General features: G+C 47.4%; 1 protein-coding gene across 13 annotated transcripts in view; it reads left to right on the plus strand.

Moving 5' to 3' along the window:
• The window catches only part of LOC122217186 (phospholipid-transporting ATPase IB), a 609,544-nt gene that overhangs the window by 574,316 nt on the left and 13,011 nt on the right, over window positions 1-22,217 (plus strand). For 6 of the 13 annotated variants that reach the window (XM_042934049.1, XM_042934752.1, XM_042934670.1 and 3 more), the window contains 2 exons: window positions 12,520-12,611; window positions 18,576-20,930. In XM_042934049.1, the coding sequence (XP_042789983.1) occupies window positions 12,520-12,611; window positions 18,576-18,673 (190 nt within the window). In that variant the 3' untranslated portion in view covers window positions 18,674-20,930. Of the gene's footprint in view, window positions 1-12,519; window positions 12,612-18,575; window positions 20,931-22,217 lie in introns of those variants that run through there. The other 7 variants (XM_042934232.1, XM_042934301.1, XM_042934092.1 and 4 more) reach the window with 2 other exon arrangements.

Genomic DNA, 22,217 nt, shown 5'->3' on the forward strand with positions numbered 1-22,217 from the left:
CCAAAGGTTTTGTAGAATTGATGTTAAGTCTTCTTTAAATATATTTGGTAGAATTCTCCAGTGAGAGTAGAATACAGCAGAATTCTCCATTTTATCTTTTGTTTCCTGTTCTGGTTTTCATTTCTCTGTGTGGTTTTTCCTTCCTTCTTGTGGGTTATGTGAATGTTTTTTGGAATTCCATTTTGGGGGTGCCCAGGTGGCTCAGTTGCTTTGGCTGAGGTCATGATCTCACGGTTTGTGGATTCGAGCCGCACATTGGGCTCTGTGTTGACAGCTCAGAGCCTGGAGCCTGCTTCAGATTCTGTGTCTCCCTCTCTCTCTGTCCCTCCCCCATGCATGCATGCTCTCTCTCTCTCTCTCTCTCTCTCTCAAAATAAAGAAACATTAAAAAATAAAATAAATAGAATTCTATGTTGATTTATCTGTCATATTTTTGAATGTGTCTCATAGTATAGATTTTTTCACTAGTTCTGGGTATTATATATATATACAATATATATATTATATATATGTATATATATATTATACACACACACACACACACACACACATAACTAGTCATAGTTTACTGGTGTTGTAATTTTACCAGTCTGAGTGAAGTCATAACTAAACTAATCATAGTTTACTGGTGGTGTCATTTTACCAGTCTGAGTGAAGTACAGAAACGTTACCTCCTTTTACATTTCTTTACCCACCCCCATTTATAATATGCTTTTCTTAAAAATTTTTCTCTGTATACATTTAGAACCACATCAGACAGTGTATAATTTGTGCTTTAACTTACCCAAATATAATTCGGGGAATTCAAGAGGAAAGGAAAAAAGCCCATTGTATTTACCCATGTTTTTGCTTACCATGTTCTTTCTTTTTCCCTGATTCCCCAAGATTTCTTTTTTTTATCATTTCCTTTTCATTTCTGAAATTTCCATTAGCTATTCTCGTAGGGCAGTTCTGATGGTGACACATTCTCTTAGTTGCTTCCATTTGAGAATGTCTTGATTTCTTCTTTCCTGAAAGATATCTTCACTGAGCTGACAGTTCGTTCCTTTCAACACTTGAAAAATATTATGCCACTTCTGGCCTCAGTAGTTTCTGGTGAGAAGCCCACTGTCATTCCAATTGGTTTTCCCCTACAGGTAAAGTAGCATTTACATCGGGCTGCTTTTGAGATCTTTTCTTTGTCTGCAGTTTGAAGAAATTTGAAGAAAGAAATTTAATATAATCTATCTTGGGCTGGATTTTTTGGGGCTTGTCATATTTAGAATTTGTGCAGCTTCTTGAATCTGTAGGTTTATGTCTGTCACTAAATTTGGGAAGTTTTCAGCCTTTATTTCTTTCAGTGCTTTTTCAACCCCATTCTCCTTCTCCTCTCCTTCTAGGACTCTGAAGACATGCATGTTACTTCTTCTTTTATTCCCACAGGTCCCCGAGACTCCGTTAGTTTTTTCCTCAGTCCATTTGCCTGTGTTATTCAGACTCCATCATTGCCACTGTTCTGTCTCCCTGTTTACAAACTCTTTCTTCCGTCCCCTCCATCCCGCTCTTAAACCCATCCACTAAGTTTTTCTTTGTTATTATATTTTTAAGTTCTAACATTTATAACCGGTTCTCCTTTCTGTCTTCTTTTTTGAGGCTTCCTTCTTTTATTTTTCATTTGTTTTACACATATTCCTAACTGCATGTTGAAGCATTTTTATTACGGCTGCTTTAATATCTTTGTCAGATGATACCACTGTCTCTGTCGTCTTGATGTTGCCATCAGTTGATTTTTTTTTTTTTTTACATTCATTTTGACATCTTCCTGGTTCTTGGTATGACACATCACTTTCAAATGAAACGTAGACATCTTAAGTGTTAAGTGTTCTGATGCTGGATCCTGCCAGGTAGAAGTGCTCTAGACCCCCTACTCGACCTCTGTTGAATCCTGCTGGGTGGGGATGGGAGTTCCTGCTGTCCGCACGACCTCCACTGACACTGCAAGGGATAGGTGAAGGGTGGGGAGGAGACAGGGGGTATGCCTTTGTTACTCCTGGGCAGGGACGAAAGTCCTGATTCTCTACGAGGCTTCTTCTGACACAACCCCACCGAGGAGGAGAAAAAAATGCCTCCTTTCGCTAGGTGGGGCACAGAAGTTCATTCTTCTCATGTTGTCTCTGAAGATACCACAGGGGGCCAGAGACCTCATTATCGGCTGACAAGGATGAAAGTCCCAGCTCCCTCCTTGATCTCCTCTGTTAACCATCTCATAGGACATGCTGTTGCAGGCCTCATAGGAGTGGAGGTCTAGGCTCCCCACTTGGTCTTTGCCGGCATGGATGGGAGTGAAGCCACAGGTTTTTTCTGTGGTGTTGGGCTAGAGTAGCATGATCATGGTCTGAAAGTTTTTTTTGTCTTGCTAGGCTGCCCCTTTCCTGCTCCTTTGACTAGAGAAAACAGGCTTTTTTCTGGGCTTTTTTGGTTGCACCCATGGGCATTTCTGGGTTGCCAGACTTTTTAGCTCCAAATATGGGATCTGTGTGGCCAGAAGGAAACTGAGATTTCTCATGCCCCGAGGTTCCTAGCTGGTCTTCCTTCCACTTTCATCCAAGTTGCTGTTTCAGGTGAAAGGACAGTGGGGTTGCCAGCTCCTGGTTTCTTTCTTCTTGAAATTTCCTTCTAATTTCACTGATTTATTTAAGTTATCACTCCAGTTAGCAGACACAGTGGAAAAGGATCACATGTAATCTGGTTTTGCTTTCAGATCTTTCCAGTGTCCCCTGCCCCTTTTGTTAAAGGCTTCCCAGGCAGCTTTGTCCTTCAGCATGGTTGGCTTACGTGCATCACCTGTGTTCTAACCCAGGTGGTTGTGGACAGACAGATTCCATCTATCTTGAGCCTGCAAATCTGCTGTTGCCTCTTACAAACTTACTGCTTGATTTAGTGCTACACCTCCTTGGAGGACAAACTTTTCTTTTTGATAGAAAATCACCCAATCCACATCATAGAAGAATGACATTTCGCCCAATACCCCAAACAGCCCCCTGACCCCCACTTTCCAAAACTTTGGACAGAAGAAAATAAGCAACTTGTTAGTATAAGCCTTTCTTCCCTCCAGTTCCCGGTTGTGCTGGTCAGAGGAGACTTGAGACCAGAGAGGACAGGACAGATCTATCCTCTTATTTTTTTAATGGAATTTGAATTAAGTTAATGAACCTTGTGTCCTATCCTGTCCTCAGCCAGACCGTCTTTCAACTCTTCCATGTAATCTGAATTCTTAACAAAATACAACGTCCTGTCTCTGTAAAGGACACGGGGTTGTTTTGTTAAGTTTTGTTTCTGCCAGTGTCATCTAGAATTTGGAGGGGGCTTTCCTCCTCTGGAGGAGAATTGGGATTCTATCATTTGTAGAGAACAATACAGAGGAATTCATCTCAGTTATTATTGGAAATCCCACTGCATCCTAGCCCAGTGTTGGGCATTGTGGACAGATACGGAGACCAAAAAGACCGCGAGAGTAAGACTGACCAAATCAGTAAATACAGAGGACAAATGCAATTTTTTGTATGTAACCATGTCCTCTGTCCTCAGCCCTGGGAAAAATGCAGAGACAGTATAAGACTTGGTCCCTGAGAGAACAGACCCTCTGGTTGAACACTCAGAGGACGTGTTGGTGTTTCTGGGAATCACCCCTTAGGGCGCCTTCTCACCCCGCCTGTTCTCCCTGGGTTTCTACAGGCTGAGGAATCCAAAGTGGCATCTCTGGCTTGAATCTCTCTAGACCCCAATATCTCATGGCCCCCTAAATGCTTCAAAGGCAACTCAAAGCCTGACATCCAAAATTGGACTCATCGTCTTTCCTACTAAACCCATTCTTCTCCTGCATTTCCAACTGGATGATCAACAAGGAGTTAGCCGTTGTTCAGGATGTAGCTTCAATGTTGATTCTTCTTGAAGGCTTCCTGAACTTTCTCCAAGTTATCACTCCTCAGTTTTAACGCTGCTGAGGCCCGTGTCATCTCCATTCTGGTACTCATCACCTTTGCCATGATATGTGTCTACCCAGAGAGATCACCTCAGAGACTGTGAGCTTCATAAGGACAGGGACGGTGTCATAGGCGGCTTTGTTTCCAGCACTGGATCTCACAACAGGTGCAGCATAATTGTTGAATGAAAAGAAGTCAAGTTTGAAAAGTGGAAAGTGTATGGTTTGGCAGAAAGGAAAAAGGAGAATAATTTACTACCATTTAATGGAACAGGCTTTACAAAGGTCTCCTTGCTCCAGGGTCGTAATTCCTATCTTACTGGAATCTTAGGCTAGAAAACCTATTTTGTTTTTATTCTTGTTATTTTCCCTCATTACACTGGTCTGTTTAACTAAGGCAAAGTTTTTGATCCTACAAAGGCCTAAGTAGGTCTGGAATGCACTTGAGCCTAAAAGGTTCTTAGCTTCTGATGTTCAGATTATAAGGCGTAAAATAAGTTACCAATTGAGGCTATGAAATCTCATTCTCTAGGGCGCCTTAAAAATAGGTTAGAGTTTCAGTAGTCTGATAGATTGGTAGATGTTTAGCCTTACCTGAAGGAAAAGGAACTTTGGACTAGCTGTTTTCTTAGAGAACCTGTCAGATTTATGTTTTGAATGTGGTCCAGCAGTAATTTAAAAATAAGTTTCTAAAAATACATATTTGTTTTTGGCTTTGTATGTCAGCTGCAATTCCTAGCAGCTGTAACTACTGACAAGATCTAAAAACAGATTTGCAATTATTTGCTATATTCTCCATGTTCCTGCTCTTTGGCAGTTATGCATGGGTGATTTTTGCAGGAATAGCCTCCTGACAGAAATGTGGACGTGAGGGTTTGTTATTCCCCAACATGATGCTTCTCAGCTCCCCGCTCCCTCCCAAACTGCTCAGTTTTTGAGACAGGAGCACACCTCCCCCTCTAGGATATGTCAGCTTCTGAACAGAGCCTGCCTATATGGAGTTGTGTGAGGTTGGGTTTCACCATCATTACTGGGGAGGCACCAAGAACGCACGCTCCGTTGGTAAATGTATGTTTACGTGTACCTCTCCTATCGGTAAGTCTCGGTCAGCGTGCGTGCTTCAGCGAGGACAGGGCACCATCAAAGAACACACGTTGACTCCAGGATCCCCCACTGTGGGAAAAGTAAAATGTGAAGATTGCATCATTTACCAACAGCTCAGGCAGTGGGAGGGAATTTACTCCCACTCAGGACCCATTCCCTCTCCTTTTTAACTGAAATTTCTTTTTTTTTTTTAAGTTGTGATAAAATTCACACAGTGTGAAATTTACCATCTTAAAGTGTACAATTCAGTGGCATTTAGGACATTTACAGTGTTGTGCAACCATCACCACTGTCTACTTCTAGAACGCTTCCACCTCCCCAAAGGAAACCTTATGTGGTTTAAGCAGTCGTGCCCCATTCCGCTCCCCTGCCTACCCACCCGATACTCTCTGGCAACCAATACTCTACTTTCTGTTTACATACTGGTCCATTCTGGACATCTCATGTAGTCATGCAATACATGGCCTTGTGGGCTTGACCTCTTTCAATTACCATAATGTCTTCAAGCCTTATCCCTGTGGCAGTATGTCCCTCCGCACTCGATTCCCTTCCGTGGCTGAGTAATAGTCCACTGTGTGGAATATACAACGTTTTGTTTCCATTCATCGGTTGATAGACATCTGGATTGTTTCCATCTTTTGGCTGTTGTGAATAATGCTGCTGTAGATATGGGTGTACAGGTATCTGTTTAAGACCGTTTCCATTTCCTTGTTTTGCAAGTGTATGTTGGAGTGGAATGGCTGTGTGATGCAATCTTCTGTGTGGAACTTCAGTGGCTGCACCATTTTATAATCTCACCAGTAACGTGCTAGGGTTCCAACTTCTCCACACCCTCTCCAAAACATGGTGCTTTCTGTTTGTTTGTTTGTTTGCTTGCTTGCTTGTTTTATAATTACAGCCATCCTAGTAGATATTAAGTGCTATCCCTTTGTGGTTTTGACTTGTATTTCCCTAATGACTAATGATGTTGAGTATCTTTTCATACATATGCTTTTGGCCATTGTATTTAGTCTTTGGATAAATGTCTTTTGAAGTCCTTTGCCCATTTTGTAACTGGGTTGTTTGTCTTTTTTGTTGTTGAGTTTTGGGGATTATTGATATATTCTGGATACTAGACCCTCATCAGATATGTGATTTATAAATACTTTCTCTCATTTGGGGTTGCCTTTTGACTTTCTTGATAATGTCCTTTGATGACCAAAAAGATTTTAATTTTGATGAAGTCCAATTTATTTTTCCTTTTGTTGTCTGTGCTTTGGGTTCATATCTATGAAACCATTGCCAAATCCCAGGTCATAAAGATTTACTCTTTTGTTTTCTTTAAGGCATATATATAGTTTTAACTCTTATATGTAAGTCTTTGATCCGTTTTTAGTTCACTTTTGTGTATGATTGCAGGTAAGGGCCCAACTTCATCCTTTTGATGTAGAAATTCAGTTGTTCTAACACCATTTGCTGAACAGACTATTCTCTCCTCATTAAATGGTCTTGGTAACTTAGCCAAAAATCTGGGCTCTTAATTACATCACACTGATTTATGTGTCTATCTTTGTGCCAGTGCCACACTGCTTTTATTACCATAGCTTTAAAATGTTTTTATGTTTTATTTATTTTTGAGAGAGAGACAGAGCATGAGTGGGGGAGGGGCAGAGAGAGAGAGACACACACAGACTCTGAAACAGGCTCCAGGCTCTGAGCTGTCAGCACAGAGCACAACGCGGGGCTTGAACTCGGAAACGAGCTCATGACCTAGGCTGAAGTCGGACGCTTAACCACCTGAGCCACCCAGGCACCCCACCGTAGCTTTATGTTAAGTTTTAAAATCAGGAAGTGTGAGTCCCATAATTTTTTTTGCAAGATTATTTTGGCAATTTGGGGTCCCTGTGGATCTTAGGACAATTTTTTCCATTTCTGCAAAAAAGACTGTTGGAATTTTGCCTGTTTTGATTAGAATTTCCAACAAATTCATCAGATAGAAGTGGTGAATGCAGGCTTCCTTTGTTTTGTTCCCGGTCATAGAGAGCTAGGTTTCAGTCTTTCACCATTGAATATGATGTTAGCTGTGGGTTTTTCATAAATGAAAAGGACTTTATGTGTTGTGTTGAGGAATTTCCCTTCTGTTCTCAGTTGCTGAGTAATTTTTTTATGAAAGGGTGTTGGTTTTGTCACATGCTCTGTCTGCACCAATTGAGATGATCACATGATATTTTTCCTTCATTGTATTAATGTATGGTGTATTGATTGATTTTTGTATGTTGAACCAGCCTTGCATTCCTGGGATAAATCCCATTTGATCATGGTGTGTAATCCTTTTATTACACTACTAGATTTAGTTTGCCAGAGTTTTCTTGAAGATTCTCTCTCCTTTTTTAAACCAAGATCTCATAGATATAAATTGTCTTTCCTTGTACTAATTTGTACTTCGTTTTTCTTTTCTTCCCATTATTCAAAATTAACCAAATATTTGGTTGTGTTTCCTTCACCTTTTTTCCAATGTCTTTGTGAGTATATAGCTTCCAAAATATGCATAGATGATAGAATACCATAAAGGGCAAATGTTATTATCATCCCTTTCTATCTTGAGTTTTTTCAGCATTATTGTTCAGCATTTTTTTAGGTTTATTTATTTACGTGAGAGAGACAGTGTGAGTGGGGAAGGGGCAGAGAGAGAGGGAGAGAGAAGCAAGCTCCATGCTGCCAACACAGAGCCTGATGTGGGGCTCCAACCCACAAAACTGTGAGATCATGACCTGAGCCAAAACCAAGAGTCAGACGCTTAACCAACTGAGCCACCCAGGTGCCCTTTCCTGAGAAGTTTTAATAATTGTCAGTAATAATGCTTTTTTCTTCTGCAAAGAAGAAAATGGGAAATTGGGAAAGTACTATTACTTGACATTTCAACTTTGGAGCACATAGAGAAGCCAGTGGCTCAAACATCTCCACTAGAGTGTTTTATGAGCTCTCAGACCCTTTTCATCACCTAAACCTTTGTCACATCTGCCACTTTAAGGGTCTCCAGAAAAGGTTGTTTCTGAGGATAGCGAAGCTTGAGAAAGAACAGTTCTGTGATCATGTTTTGTAGCCATAATGTTTTCCAGTAATTGGGTCAGGGGAATATAAATTATTCACAGAAACCAGATAAAGTCAATATGGTAGACTGAGCTGACTCAGGACTTTTCCAGATGCATAGAAATGCTCAGTGAAATATGAACAAAGAAAGGCTTTTAATACATAATCAACTTCAAATGGAACACAGAAACCTAGGTGCCAAAATGGAGACACAAAAGCCAGTAGGCCAAGAGGGAGATAAAGCTGAAGAGGGGGTATCAGACTGCATGAAAGGCTCAGGGACTGAAGGTGCAGAGATTAATATAGGGAAAGGAGATAGAACCTCAGTCCCAAGTGAGATAGAACTCAACGCATAAAGCTACAGATTTTGTAGGGCTGCTATTTTAATGAAACAGAAACGAGAAACATTTTTCTCACTAGATTGACAAAGCAGCAATGGGGAAGACAGAATTACCCACCAGAAACTGGAAGCCCATGCTTATGTATGAGGTCCAGTTTTAGACTCTTCCCAATGCTATGGGAACTAAGCTAAGCTAATATAAAAATCGATGCAACCCACAGGACCCTGGCAGAGGCAAAAGAAAATCATTCTGAAGCATGACTTCGTAACTAGAGCACACACAGTAAATGAACCACAGTGACGGTGGGTCATGGAATACTGCAGACATTTATTGGCTCTCCACACCCCCAGGAACTGGATATGTGAGGAATGTCTGAACAAACCTATAAAATACTGGGGAAAGAAGATGTGGAAAGAGTAAAATAGTGTGTGAGAACAGGTGGATCTAGAAGATAAATAAACTCTTGTAGACATGAGAAGGGTTCTACTTTCAATTAAAACATGCCAGTCAGTTTAATGATAGTTCAGGTAAAACCAAAGAAAGAAAGGAAATGGAAAATGTAGAGGAGACGTAGAGATGTGGAAGATAGGATTATATATATAAGAAGATCCTGGATAAGAAAAAAACAGAGAACTGGGGACAGGCAGGATTCAAAGTGTTTTCCATACATGAAGATAAACTTCTGAGTTGTAGTGACTTTCCAGGTCTCAGCAGCTGAGCAGATTTAAAAACACATTTGGGCGCCCGGACGGCTCAGTCGGTTAAGCTTTGGACTCTTGATTTCGGCTCAGGTCATGATCTCCCAGTTCGTCAGTTCGAGCCCTGCGTGGGGCTCTATGCTGTTGGTGTGGAGCCCGCTTGGGATGCTCTCTCTCTCCCTCTCTGCCCCTCCCCCACTCACATGCTCTCTCGCGCTCTCTCAAAATATTTTGGAAAACACAAATCTACATCTAGTCGTACTAAGTGTCGTAACAAAACTGCAGAACACCAAGGACAGAGTAATTATAAAAGTATCTAGAAGGAAAAAGACTATCTGCAAAGAACTGGTCCTCTACATGAGTAGATAATTAAAAAGAATGTAAGAAAGGAGAAAGGGAGTGAAGAAAAATGTGATACATGAGAAGCCGAAAATAAATGACCCTCCTTAGATATATTTTAAAACATGACGAAGTGTTAGTTGTGATGCATATATACGTAAAACAAAAGTACGAAATAGAGATGTAAGACTATTTCTGATTTATTATAAGAGAGGGGGAATAATGGGGTCTGGGAGGAGGGCAACGGACTTCGTATTTGAAATTTCACTCTTTTGTTCACATTTGAAGTAGGGGCGCCTGGCTGGCTCAGTTGGAGGAGCATGTGACTCTTGGATCTCAGGGCGTGAGTTCGAGCCCCACATTGGGTGTGGAGATTACTAAAAAAATAAGCAAACTTAAAAAATTTTTTTGAAGTCATTCTCACAACTAGGACAGGACTTGGTGCAGGAGTGCAAATGAGGTACCACGTCTGGGTATGTGAAAGTCGTAAGTCAAGCTAACAAATAGCCATATACCTTGACTAATATACCTTCATAAAGACTGTGGTGTTTTGTGATTCCCAGATTCTCTGGAGTTTTGGAGCCAGAAAGTCGTGGCATGGGGAAGAGTTTGCTGCCCTGTGCCCTCCCCCCACCCTCCCAACCCCAGCTCGGTCCCGCACTCAAGGGGGTTTACTTACACCCATGAGTTTGGGCATCACTATCCATCCGATGCAAAAACCCACCCATTGGCCACCCACAGACCTAGGAGTGTGAATGCTGGCTCTAAGGTCTGCTTTTAGGAGGATAGTTTCGCCTTGGGTGCCAGCTTGGAGAGGTGTCACTCAACAGGAACTTCTGGGGTCCCAAATACCTGGGGTGGAGGACAGGCGTGGACTCTGGGTGGACATGTCCCGCTGGCCCTATGGACCCTTCACCACGTGGAAGGAAGGGCTGCAGGACGGAATGGGTCCCTCTAAAGCAAGGGGTCAAGCGGTCAAGCAGAGGAGCTCCATTTTCTAAAGCTGAGCCGGTGGGTGGACATTCACCGTACTAGTAGTCCCTATGTGTTTGGAGTGTCTTGTTATAAAGAGAGCGAGAAGAACGCACCATTTCACAAGGGAAATAGGGACATCTGTCGAGCCCAAAGGCAGGGGCAGGAACACTGCCAGCAGAGCATCCTGTGATCTTTGTATTTGCTACAGCTGAGTCTGTTTCCTCACCTGCCCAGGGAGAGACCGGGATGTGTGACTTCCCACTTGCATGGTCCGGTGAAGTTCTCATTCGCCCCATCACTAGGCAGCACCTTCCACGGAGGAATCCTGGCCAGTGCTGGGTCACACAGGGAGGACGGCCCTTCATTTCCTCCCCCACGTCGTAAAAGCAGCCAGCACAGGGAGCACTCACAGGCTCCTCCTTGTGTATCTGCTCCTCTCTGCCTTGTCCGGGCTGTTGCCCAGCAGAGCCCAGTGAAATTAACTTGGCCCGTGGAAGAAAAGGCCATGAGAGAACGGAAAGCCGGTGCCAAGGGATAGGAAAGGTGTTTTTCCTCATCAGCCATCATGCATTTTGCCAAGCTTAGCTAGCCGAGGCTCACCTCCAACTGGTGATGAACAAACATCGTCCTTTCAACTGACATAATCAGAAAGCGTTCTCTTCTGGAAACTCAAGTGCGAAAGGAACTTCAGCTCAGAGAACTACTGAGAATACCTTGGGCCCCACTCCTCCTTCAAGGCCCTTGAGTCGCTGTGAGGTCGACTCCTGTCAGGAGACCATGGTCTTCAGGCTCGAGGCTCATAGACGTGGGATGGGGGGGAGGTACTCGGACGGCCCGTGGCCGCAGCTCCTCAAACAACTTCTGTGCCCTCACATTCCCACAAACGGCAGATCGGGGCGTATTTGTTTGCTAGGGTTGCCATCACAAAGTACCACAGACTGGGTGACTTAGCAGAAATTTGTTTTCTCACTTCTGGAGGCCGGAAGTCCAAGATCAAGGTGTTGGCAGTGTTGGCTCCTTCTGAGGTCTCTCCCACTGGCTGGTAGATAGATGGCTGTCTTCCTTGTCTTCAGACGGTCTTCCTTCTGTGTGTCTGGGTCCTAATCTCCTCTCCTTAAGAGGACACCAGTCATGCTGGATTAAGCCCACCCTAGCGACCTCATTTAACTTAATCGCCTCTTTACAGACCCTGTCTCCAAATACAGTCCCATTCCGAGATTACTGGGGGTTAGGATTTCAACGTAAGAATGTGGGGGGATCGCAGTTCAGCCCATTATCAGAGGGCATTGGCAAACTCCCACACACCAGGAACCTCCTGGGGCAAGCAAAGTGACCTCGTAATGGTGAGAAATCAAAGCCCTTTGGCCTACCTGGGCAACTTTAAAGCACCCCCTTCTGCTTTATCAGAATAAACAAAAGCTGTCCCAGAGGACCGCTCCGTATTTCCTTACAGCGGTGGCAACCTTGGAGGGAACCCTTTCAGGAAAGGCGAGAAGAGCTCCTAATCCTCGTGTGTTCCAAGAAAATTCACCTTGACTTTCAAAATAACAATCAGGTTGTGCAGAAAGAAATCAGTCTCTCGCGGGGGCCCCAAGGCACCTCGGGGAGGCTCTCGTCCTGGTACATTTTACCTGCTCAGGGAGAGGCGGCTGCAGGTGGGACTAAGGCTTTTAAGGCATTTACCATAGAAACAGATCACTGCTTGCAGAAGTGTTCTGGAAAGCCAAGGGTGTGCCTGGTATGAAAGGGCACTTGCGGTGCACTTCAATTAAGAGGCAGGCCGCGTTCAGAGGCGTTACGTACAGGACAGACTGGAAACAGAGCGCCTTTCAGAAGAGGGAGCAGTGCACTCAGGGTGTCGAGATAGCATCTACTGTAAATAATAGAGCTACTGGCCAAACTGGACATTTTTCTTGACATGAGGAAGCCTTTTCCCCCGGTCTCTTTTATTTTGAAACCTAAAGTCACTGGGTGAGGCATTTTGAGAGGCATCCACATGAACCGGGACTGACCGCGTTTGATCCACCTGCAGGATGAATGAACGTGACCGCCTACTGAGGAGGCTCAGCAGGAAGACGCCCCCCACACTCTTACGAGGAGGCTCCCTCCAGCAGTGTGTCCCCCGTAAGTAGCCCTCACCCCCTTCCGGCCAGCCAGACCCCAGTGACGCAAGGAAGGCGGAGGCTTCATTAAAGCATGCTGGTGCTAAGAGGGACGGAGACGCTTGCCAAGCCAGAGCCCCACATTTGGACGTGGAATTTGTGCATTTGGCTCGGGGCGAGTAAGCTGGAGTCTAGGTAGTACCCTGGGACCCAATCAAATGCATGAATGACAGAACCCTGAAACTTAAAATCCTGATGTGCTCGAGATCCTTCTGTCAGCCTCCCAATAGGATTTTGTTCTAAGGCTCAAGTGACATGATTTTTAAATCATTTCCCCCAAAGATAGCCATGTGCACTCTTTTATTTCATACTAGCATGTTAATTAAAACAATGACGATCACCGGGGGAAAAAAAATCTCTGTTCTCTTCCCAGGAAGGCTGCCTCTGCCCCTAGCGCTGGTGTCCCCACTCAACACCAGAGGCCAGGCCTGATTTCTGGGGAGGCACCTGACCCAGGCAGGGGTCAGTGGGGGTGTGCCAGACCCCAGAGGAAGGGTGGAGGCCACGAAAGAGACACAGGTGGCACAGCTCACAGAGGTTGTAGGCCTATTTCAACAATCCAGCCAGTTGGCTCGCCGCTGAGAGGTGTTATTAGCACAGGTTTCCTTGGGCCGGAGGGGACGTCACCTGCCTTCCCCAAGGCGAAGCCTGTTGGCACCTGTCGTCTGTCACCTGCTTCTGCCCCTCTGAACCCCACCTCTTCTCCCAGCACCCCCTCTCTCGCACATCACTTACCATCTCTTCAACTGACATGTTTCTTGCTTCCTTTCTCTCCCCGAGGCGTTCAGGAGGGAACAGGAATGGTTTAGGAGAAGTGGAGAATTGTTGTGTCCGTAGTAACAGGTATTGAGGGTCTGTTTCAGGCTCACCTGAGCTCCACCCATCAACAGATCTTCACAGACTTTCCAACAGAGAGAAGGACAGGGATGGACTCCCTCTCCTCACTTTCCCACACGGAACACCAAGTTCCCTGTGGTGCCTCACATGCCGCCCGTCCTGCCCCAGGAAGCAGGCAGTGTCCGCCCCAAGAGCACTCGGCAGAGGCTCAGGTCGCTACAGTAACGGGCGAGCAAGGCCCAGCGATCTGGGTCACAGCCATTGTCTCTCTGATCCAGGAGAGAGGTTGAGTCAGGAAGCTTGATGGCGTGGTCCAGAGAGCGAGGTCTGCAGGGTCCCGCTTCTGGAGCTGGACTGCCTGGGGGTCCTGTCCCAGCAATGTCACTTTTTTTGTGTGACCTTACATCTCTGTTTCTACATCTGTAAAATGGAGATGATGTAAGAACTGGGTTCGGGGGGAGAATTAAATGAGATGGTTTATACCAAGTGCCTAGAACTGTGCCTGACACTATGGAGTCCAATAAAGGTGAGGTATTCCTGGTTTTTTCTGCCACTAGGTGAGTAACTTTGGGCAAGTTACATATTTCTCTAAACTTCTGTTTCCTCCACTGGGGGAACAAAAGAATTATAGTAATATACGTCTTACACACCCTCTGTGAGGCTTCAGAATGATGTGTGTAAAGCAGCTCTCTGTCGCAGGCACAGAGAAAATGGATACTGATTCTGTAAATGATGATGTCTAGGCCCCACTGCTTCTCTAATAAATGTTTCAGAATAACCCGAGAAAGACTCTATGTGATGCATATATGGAGATCAAAGATCAAGTAAGAACGTTTGCAGAAGAGTCATAAAATATCCTGCAACTGTTAAACGTTTTTCTTAACTCTCGGTGTTTTGAAGGACAAAAGAAAATTCTAAGGAACAAGTACAAGGAATAAAAAAAAGACCTCTAAAAGCACGGCACGTTTTAAAAACACCCAGCAACTAATAGCAAGAAACCGATCGGTAACAGAACATTCTGTCAGTAAGAGAAGGCCATCGAGCTGTGAGAAGTGGTCCTGGCCTGCGAGAAGGTCTGCGTTCTCCTCTTGGCCTCTGCTCGCCCGCCCTGGGTCTGTCCGTCAGCTGTCTTGGCCCTGTCTTCCCAGGAAACTGGAAGGAAGACTCTCATCTTGGCGGGATTTTCAGTTCCTTACAGGCCACCGACACGCGGTATTGATAACTGAGATCAGCATTTTCCTACAGTCTAATTTCCTTGTCATCCTCAAATGGGCTACCCCCATTTCTGTCGCTTTCAGGGAACATCTACTTTCATGAAGCTGTTTTATCAGAGCTACTTAAGGGGAGTTTTATTCCAAAATAATTTTTAAAAAATGACATGATTTTATGGGTTTCACCAAATGTTCTATCAGAGCACAAACAACGAAGATGCTCCCCTACCCTTCCAACTCCTCTCACCTACCCCGTTCTGCCCCCAGACTCTGGCTGTGGCTGAGCATTTAAGGAGCAGATGCCTTGGGAAGCCAGCCGGGGGAAGTTTATGAGTGGGGTCCATCCAGGGCTTTCCCCACGGCCCCATCATTACTTTCTGGCTCTCGGGACTTCCTGACAGATGGAGCAGATCAGGAGAGGCTAAGGGTTGGAGGCTTCCTCTGAGCTCCCCATTTGGATGCAAATGGCGGCCACTTGTTCATCGGACAGAAGCTGGTGACCTGATGGGGCATCTTTGTTGGGGTGAGGGGTGCGGGCTGGGCGGGCAGAGGCTCGTTGGGTGGTGATAGTCCCTGTGGCCCCACTAAACACTTTTCCTCTCACGGTCCTCGCTCCCGCCAGGCCTGGTTTCTGAGAAGACCACATTGTTGTCTGTAGGAGGGGGACACCCCTGCCCCAGGGTAGCCCTCCCAGGCCGCCCTCCATTCCTTCTTGAGTTACACGGCTCACTTCATGTCTCTGTTGAGGCCAAGAAAGTCTAGTGAAGAAGGTCTTAGTGGGTCAAGTTCTGGAAACATGATGGTAGACGCAACCCATGGGAACTGCGGGACAAGCCCTCGGGGAGTGGCCTCTGGGCGCTCAGCTGACCCTGGGAGAAGAGATGTGCTACTGGACCAGAAGGTCCTCTCCGATGGACACCTGGAAGCCCTTCCCAGTCTGGAGTGGAGGGGTAATCCTGCCGGAAGGCCCTTGTGCCAGTGAGACAAATACAAGCCAAGGATGCCTTACAGCTCCAAGCTACGTCTGTGTCCCAGTAGGCATGGGCAGGATATGAATGAAAAACAGAATAAGTAAGACAAGGCTTTTGCTCTTTGCACTTGAGCAAGGAGCAGACGATTCCACACGCTAAGATAACTTTCCCGAAAGGACACTCCCAAACAACGTTTCTATGTCTCAAAAAGTCCCCTTCATTTCTTCCTCTCCACCAGGCACCTCCCCCCTCCAAAAAGCACATCAAAAAAGACGGGTAGCAGTTGTTCTACTCAGATGGAGTGTTGAGACTGCCTCCATTCTTTTCTGGAATGGAGGTAGAGGCTTCCTCCAGTGGTGCCGAGTGTGAATCGGCCCTGAACGAAGACGAGCGTTCTGTGGCCTGGCTGTAGTTCGCCATGGAAACGCCTGGCACCCATGTGGAGGGTTAGAGCTCTGAGGACACTTGGACCTCACCTGGTCCAGGCCCTTTATTTTACAGAACGGTCAACTAAGAAGACCCAGAGAGCTTAAAGAACCCATGGTCCCGTGGCCACGTTACTGCCACGCAAGGACTAGAAGCATCCCTTGCCTCAGGCTCTGGGCCTCAGGATCCAAGATGGAAGCAGAGCAGGTGAGAAAGCCGCCGTCGGGGTGGAGAGCTCACAAGCCACCTGCCCGCCACCAGACGGGCTCGGGAAGAGCACTGACAGGGCACTCCCATTGCTTGGGATCAGAGCCACTTCTGCCGGGTTGACGAGCATCCGCCTGGGGTGTCACGGCAGGCCACCGACAAGGGCTGCGTGGCCCCCTCAGGAAAACATGGGATGTTGACTAGAAATGTTCCTGTTGAAAGACCAGAGAGTGAAAAGTATCCAAGTTGACCACAGAACACAGCCTTGTGACCGGAGGAGACGGTGTTATTGGCTAGATTTTGCTTTGAAACATCCCACGGCAAGATGTCTGGTCTCAGACTGCAGTCAAAGAGCTGCACAAAGAGCATCTTGTGCGGGAGGGGCCTCAGCACCCGGGAGGGAGGGAGCCGCCCCTCGGAAGCTGGGCAAGGGACGTCTCCTCTCCCCTGGCCCTCACCAGTCAAGCAACTCACTCGGAGGAAACCTAAATCAGAAGAACGGAGGAGAGAGGAGGCATTTCCTCTTCAGGTTCCGTGAAGCCGCTGAAGCCTCCTTGTGTGGAAAGCCAGCATGAGAAAGTTCAAGTGCCCTGCACCCAGCACCCCCAGGGCCTCCCTCCCCAGGCCCGCTCCTGCATTCCAGCCCAGGGACCCCGCCTGCTCTTGGACCCCGCAAGATGGGGCTCACGCCAGCTGCCACATGGTGTGATGTTTTGGTTTGCGGATTTGGTTTTGTTAGAGATGGAGGTGAGCCAGGGGAAGAAAGCCCCCCCTGTGGAAGATTCCTTTCGGTTCTTATCCTTCCCTAGTTCTCCCTGCACTCCCACCCGCCCCTGCTTTCCAGCCCATGTCCTTAGCTGCCTCCCGGGCCACCTGTGCAGAAGAGCCCTGGCCTCCCAGGGTGTCCTTTCTGAGCCCTGGGGTTTACTCAGGTGGTGGCCGGGAGAGCCGGGAAGCCAGCCCAGGCTCAGAAAGTCTGCTTTATGAGAGTCTGGTTTACGCAGAGCACAAAGTCACCCTGTGCACCATCCCCACGAAGACGGCTACGCGTTGCTCTTACCTGTCCTTACGGTTCAGAAACTCTCCTTTGTAAGCCAAGTGTCTTAGTAAAATACTCACCCCCGCGAGGTGATACACGGCCACAACTTCTGATTTCTTTTTCTCCCTTAGAGAACGTGGCCGTGAACTAACATGTCCGTTGATAAGTCATCCACACACGTGGATGGGAGTGACCGTTGTCAGACGTTTTACCGCGTTGTCTTTTGGTTAGAATGTCCAATCCAGCTGTGGGACTTCGCCATACCCCTGACCCAGAGGAGTCAGCCAGCAGAGACAGTCTTGTAGACGCTCCTTCTGTGGGAAGGACCCTTTAGGAAGGAGGGACCTAGTCTGGGCTTTCGAAGGCTATACCCCTCTTGGAACCAGAGGTGCAGGAGAGTGTGGGTCCTGCAGAAGTCCTGCCTGGGTTTGGCTCCCAGCCCTGCCACTCACTAGGTCTGTGAAATCACCCTGCTCCTCCGTTTCCCCATCTGTGAAATGGGAAGAATACTGTCACCTAACTCATAGGGCTTTGGGGGAGGAATAAATGAGCTATTCGTGCATAATACATAGAACAGAGCATTTAATAATTGTTGGAAGCTGGGGCATTATTATTATCGGAACTGATTGTAAGACCCAGCCTTCCTGGGGGCTCTGGAATTTATCTTGTGATCTTTTTCTTTATGTACACAAAAATAAACACACTGTAATTTCTTATTACCAGTCCGCATCAGTCCGCGTGAAAGGCGGGAATGCCGCGAGCGTCACACGCACATCGCCAGTCTTCGCTCCCGGCGTTGCTGGGTGCTCCCCGGCCAGCCTGCCAGCTTCAGGCAGATTGGGACACTTCTGGAGCAGGGCAGGTGGCCTTGCCTCCCGGGTGGCGCTGGGACAGTGCAGACATGGACCAGTGACCTGCCGTTTATGCTTCCCTGGCTGAGCTCCCCCGCGGCGAGGCCGGCCCCCGAGCCTTTCCCATCCGGGCGGCGGTGGCGGCCAGAACCAGTCAGGCCCTGCTGGGTCAGGCCTCGTCCCACCCCGCCCCACACTCTGCCCACGTTTCCCTCCCCGGCCACGGGTCTGTCCGTCCCAGGCTCCCACCTACCCAGGGCCGGGGAGCCCAGTGTGGCGAAACTGAGCTCCCGTGTCCCAAAAGAGCATTTTCTTCTAAACCCAGGGTGGCCCCCCCGTCCCCCAGTTCTCCTCTCAACCAGTCCCCGTGTGTTCCTCCTGCAGATGGGTACGCCTTCTCGCAAGAGGAGCATGGAGCTGTCACTCAGGAAGAAATCGTCCGTGCTTACGACACCACCAAGAAGAAATGCAGGAAGAAATAAGACGTGAGTTGTCCCGATGGGTCCCAGGAAAGAGACGTGGTTTGTCGCGCCCGGTGTGATCCCATCTCTGCCCGAAGAGACTGGCGTCAGCAGCCAGAACACCATAAAACACATTTCCGTGGCCTTAGCCAACCGGTTTGTTAGTCACACGGCCCCTCGCAAACCTGCAGTAGATCCCGCGGGGGAGGCCGTCTCTTCCCCTTCCCGTGTGTCCGCAGCGCTTGGCCCGACTTCCGTTCCTGTTGTTGCGAAGCATTCAGCTGTGCTCTGTGAGCCGTGAAATGGAAAACGTGACGTTTCATTTAAACATCAGTGCTAGCGGTCCTGGGAGAAAGGCAAGAGAGTGCCATGCCCGGCTCGTGGAATGGGAGCGGGGGCGCGCTCGCTTCCTGTCGCGGTAACTCACGGAAGCTGCATTCGGGGCAGGCCGGCGTCTGGCTTTGATTCCTCTTTGGTTTGTATGACGTCGGCGTAAACTTCTCGACTGCGGTGAAATCGCAAAAACGTCCATCAGGGTGGTAAGCCTGAGGACGCCTACCGTAATGCGCTCCACCGGCCCGGCAGGGCGGCCGGGTCGGCGTGCCAGGATTCCCCTGCACCCTCCGCAGGTGCCCCCTGTGGCCCGGCGGGCTTCCCCGTCTCCGACCTTCTGCATGGCTGGCCGCGGTGCTCGGTGCATGGCCGCTGGTGGGCAACCAACCGAAATCCGCACGGTTTCTTGCTCTAGCACAGATTCAGGTTACCGATGCGAGAAATCCCCTCTTCCACACCGCCCTTTCCCTCCCGTAACTCCAGAAAAGAAAACATACCCCGCATGTATCCTGAGCGTCTGTCTGCCTCCTTCCGAGGACAGGGAAGCCTGCGGGGTCGGGGGTGGCAGAACGCCTCCGCCAGCCTGCTCCGGTGAGGCTCTCGGCGCTCACTCCCCAACCTCCAGGCCACTGGACCTTTGGCACCCATTTAAGCCAGACCCACGCTTGTTCTCTGGGGAGTTGGGAGCACATTTTGCGTTTTCGCTGCTGGGAAACCACTGAATTTATAGCGTGTCTCCCCGGAGAAGAGACGCCCCTGTCACTCTGCCACTCTGAAATCGGAGAGAATGAGGGAACCCAGTGGGAGAGTAAGGGACCCTGAGGCTGGTGGAGGAAGAAAGCCGTCAAAGGAGAAAGCAAGAGGCAAGGACACAGAGACGCGGGGATGAGGACGCGGGGGGACATTTTAGCCCAGTCTCAGTGGAAACCGGAATCAAGCCCGGAAGCCCAGGCGGTCGTGATGATCTGCCTCATGCATACAGGAGGCGAAACAAGACCTTGACAGGCAGTTTTCGTTGAAAAGAATTCTACAGGTTTCAAGGAAACGCCCTTTTCTATAGGGATGAGGTTTCCTTCCTTATCGAGTCGGTGTGATATATACGGGCACCTCCCGGAAAGTAAAGTGTCCTGAATCTAAGGCAAGGAAGAGAAGCGCTGAGTCACTGACTTTGCAAACTGCGCAGTGCCACCTTCTAAATTTGGACGGAACTTGTGAGCCCTCAGGCATGAATGTCAGCACCTGGAGGCCTTAATAAATGGCCAGCCTGGAGGCACGTTCCTCTCCTCTCCGCTTTGGTTGCCAAACCAGATTTTTGGATGGCTTCACATAAATACTTCTGGGCAGCTGTTACTGCTTAAAATGGCACAGTGCTTCTGGGGATGGCTGTGCTAAATGGGGAAATAAAACAATAGTGCACTTTGCTTCCTTATCCTTTATTTTTGGAACATCCACATCTTATTGGGCATTGTAATAACTGAGAGTATGATTTGCTTTGACTAAGAAAACTAATCCTTTACTTACGGCATGACCAGGATTCAGAGAGGGCTTACGGGGAAGCGGAATGCCGTGAGGCTTAGAAAATGGCCCTTCCTCCTTCCCCAGGATGGTAAACCATTTTTAAATACTAGAACACCCGGTGACATGAATCACCGGAGGACTGTCATGCAGGAATTGCGCCCCCCAGCCCACAAAATGTGCCTGTAGTTAACACAACAGACCAAGGTAAATGTCTTTATTGGACACCCGGAGAGATGAGGTCCTAAATACATAGGAGGAATGAAAGTTTGAATTGAATGTGCGTTAGGCATCCTGACTGTTTGGTTTCATTTGGAACTAAGCCTGTCTGGAAAGGGGAACTCAAACTCATTCTTTGTCAGATACTTAGTTCTTTCTTTCACTTGAAGCCTTCCAAATTAGATTTGTGAATTACGGGGTGGGGGTGTGTGTGTGTGTGTGTGTGTGTGTGTGTGTGTTTTGTTTGGGCTTTTGGTTTTTTATTTTATTTTTTACATTAAAATGCAGTTCAGATTTTCTGAGATTTTAGTATATTTTCCAATTCTTTTGAAAATGGGACTAAGCAGTCTTTGCAAGTATGAAACATGCACACAGAAGAAACCATGAGATGGGATACCTTTCTGTTCTCTTATGTGGTTACGCCGTCTGGTAGCCAAATGACTAAATTGGGCTTCGAGGAGGAACAGCTGTCACTATGTGCAGTGTGTAGTATTTAGCCGCGGCCAACTCGGGGGCTGTGTCATTTGTCCTGTCTTCAAAATCGAGGTCAGAGTGTCACACACAGCCCCTCCCCAGGGAGCAGGGTGGACTGGAGTAAGTTGCATACTCTGGCTGTCAGCTCAGTGGAGATGCCACATGGGACTTGTCACTCTGCCACATGGTAAGTGACATACAGGCTGGCAGGTCATACTTGGTCAGCACTACGGGGCCTGTTCCTGATTGGGCTAAAGTAGCAGCATCCACTGAGGCCCAGCCTCGGTCTGGGGTTATGCACAGACTGCCGACTCTTAAATTTGAGTCCACGTTCCATTCCGGCTGACTCCGCAGAAAGAAAAGACTGGCCGTTCTATGCACTGAGTTTTGAGTTCCACTGCACACTCGCACGGGCCAGCAAGGGAGGCTGTGGCAAGTGCACATTAAGCGGGCAGGATAGGAGAACAGAATAAGCCAGCCATTTCTGCTTGGCTGTCTGGATTAGCACTTGGTTGCTGATCAGAATGGGCTTTGTCATCATTTGGGGATGTGGCTGATGTGTCCATCCTGTCTCTGCGCAAACTGTTCAGGGCTTCTCGACCAGCGTTATGTTCTCCCATCTCCCCAAAATGTGATCATCTCGGGGGGAATCGTAGAGCATATGAAACCCGTGCTTTGGAGAAAGGAGGTGCTGTTGCTTTAACATTCGTGGAGTAACATCCTCAAACGTGAACCTGAGTTTTGGCAGAGCATGGCTGGGAACTCTGTTGACGTTTCCTTTCCCCTGACAAGGCTTCAGGTCTTGCTGTAGGGAGCTGGCAGTGAAAATCAGTGATAACTTGTCAAGAAGCGGTGAATAATGAAAAAAAAAGTGAGTATGAGCAACAAATGTCTGAAAATGCATATAGATGTACATATGACAGGCGCTAAGACTGAATTTTTTTAAAGAAAACTATCGTCTGTAATCTCCATTTGTTACAACAATGACCCTTTATTTCCTTTTTTGAAGAGAATCTTCTATCGT

Source organism: Panthera leo, chromosome A1 (assembly GCF_018350215.1).
Source record: "Panthera leo isolate Ple1 chromosome A1, P.leo_Ple1_pat1.1, whole genome shotgun sequence".
NCBI lineage: Eukaryota > Metazoa > Chordata > Mammalia > Carnivora > Felidae > Panthera > Panthera leo.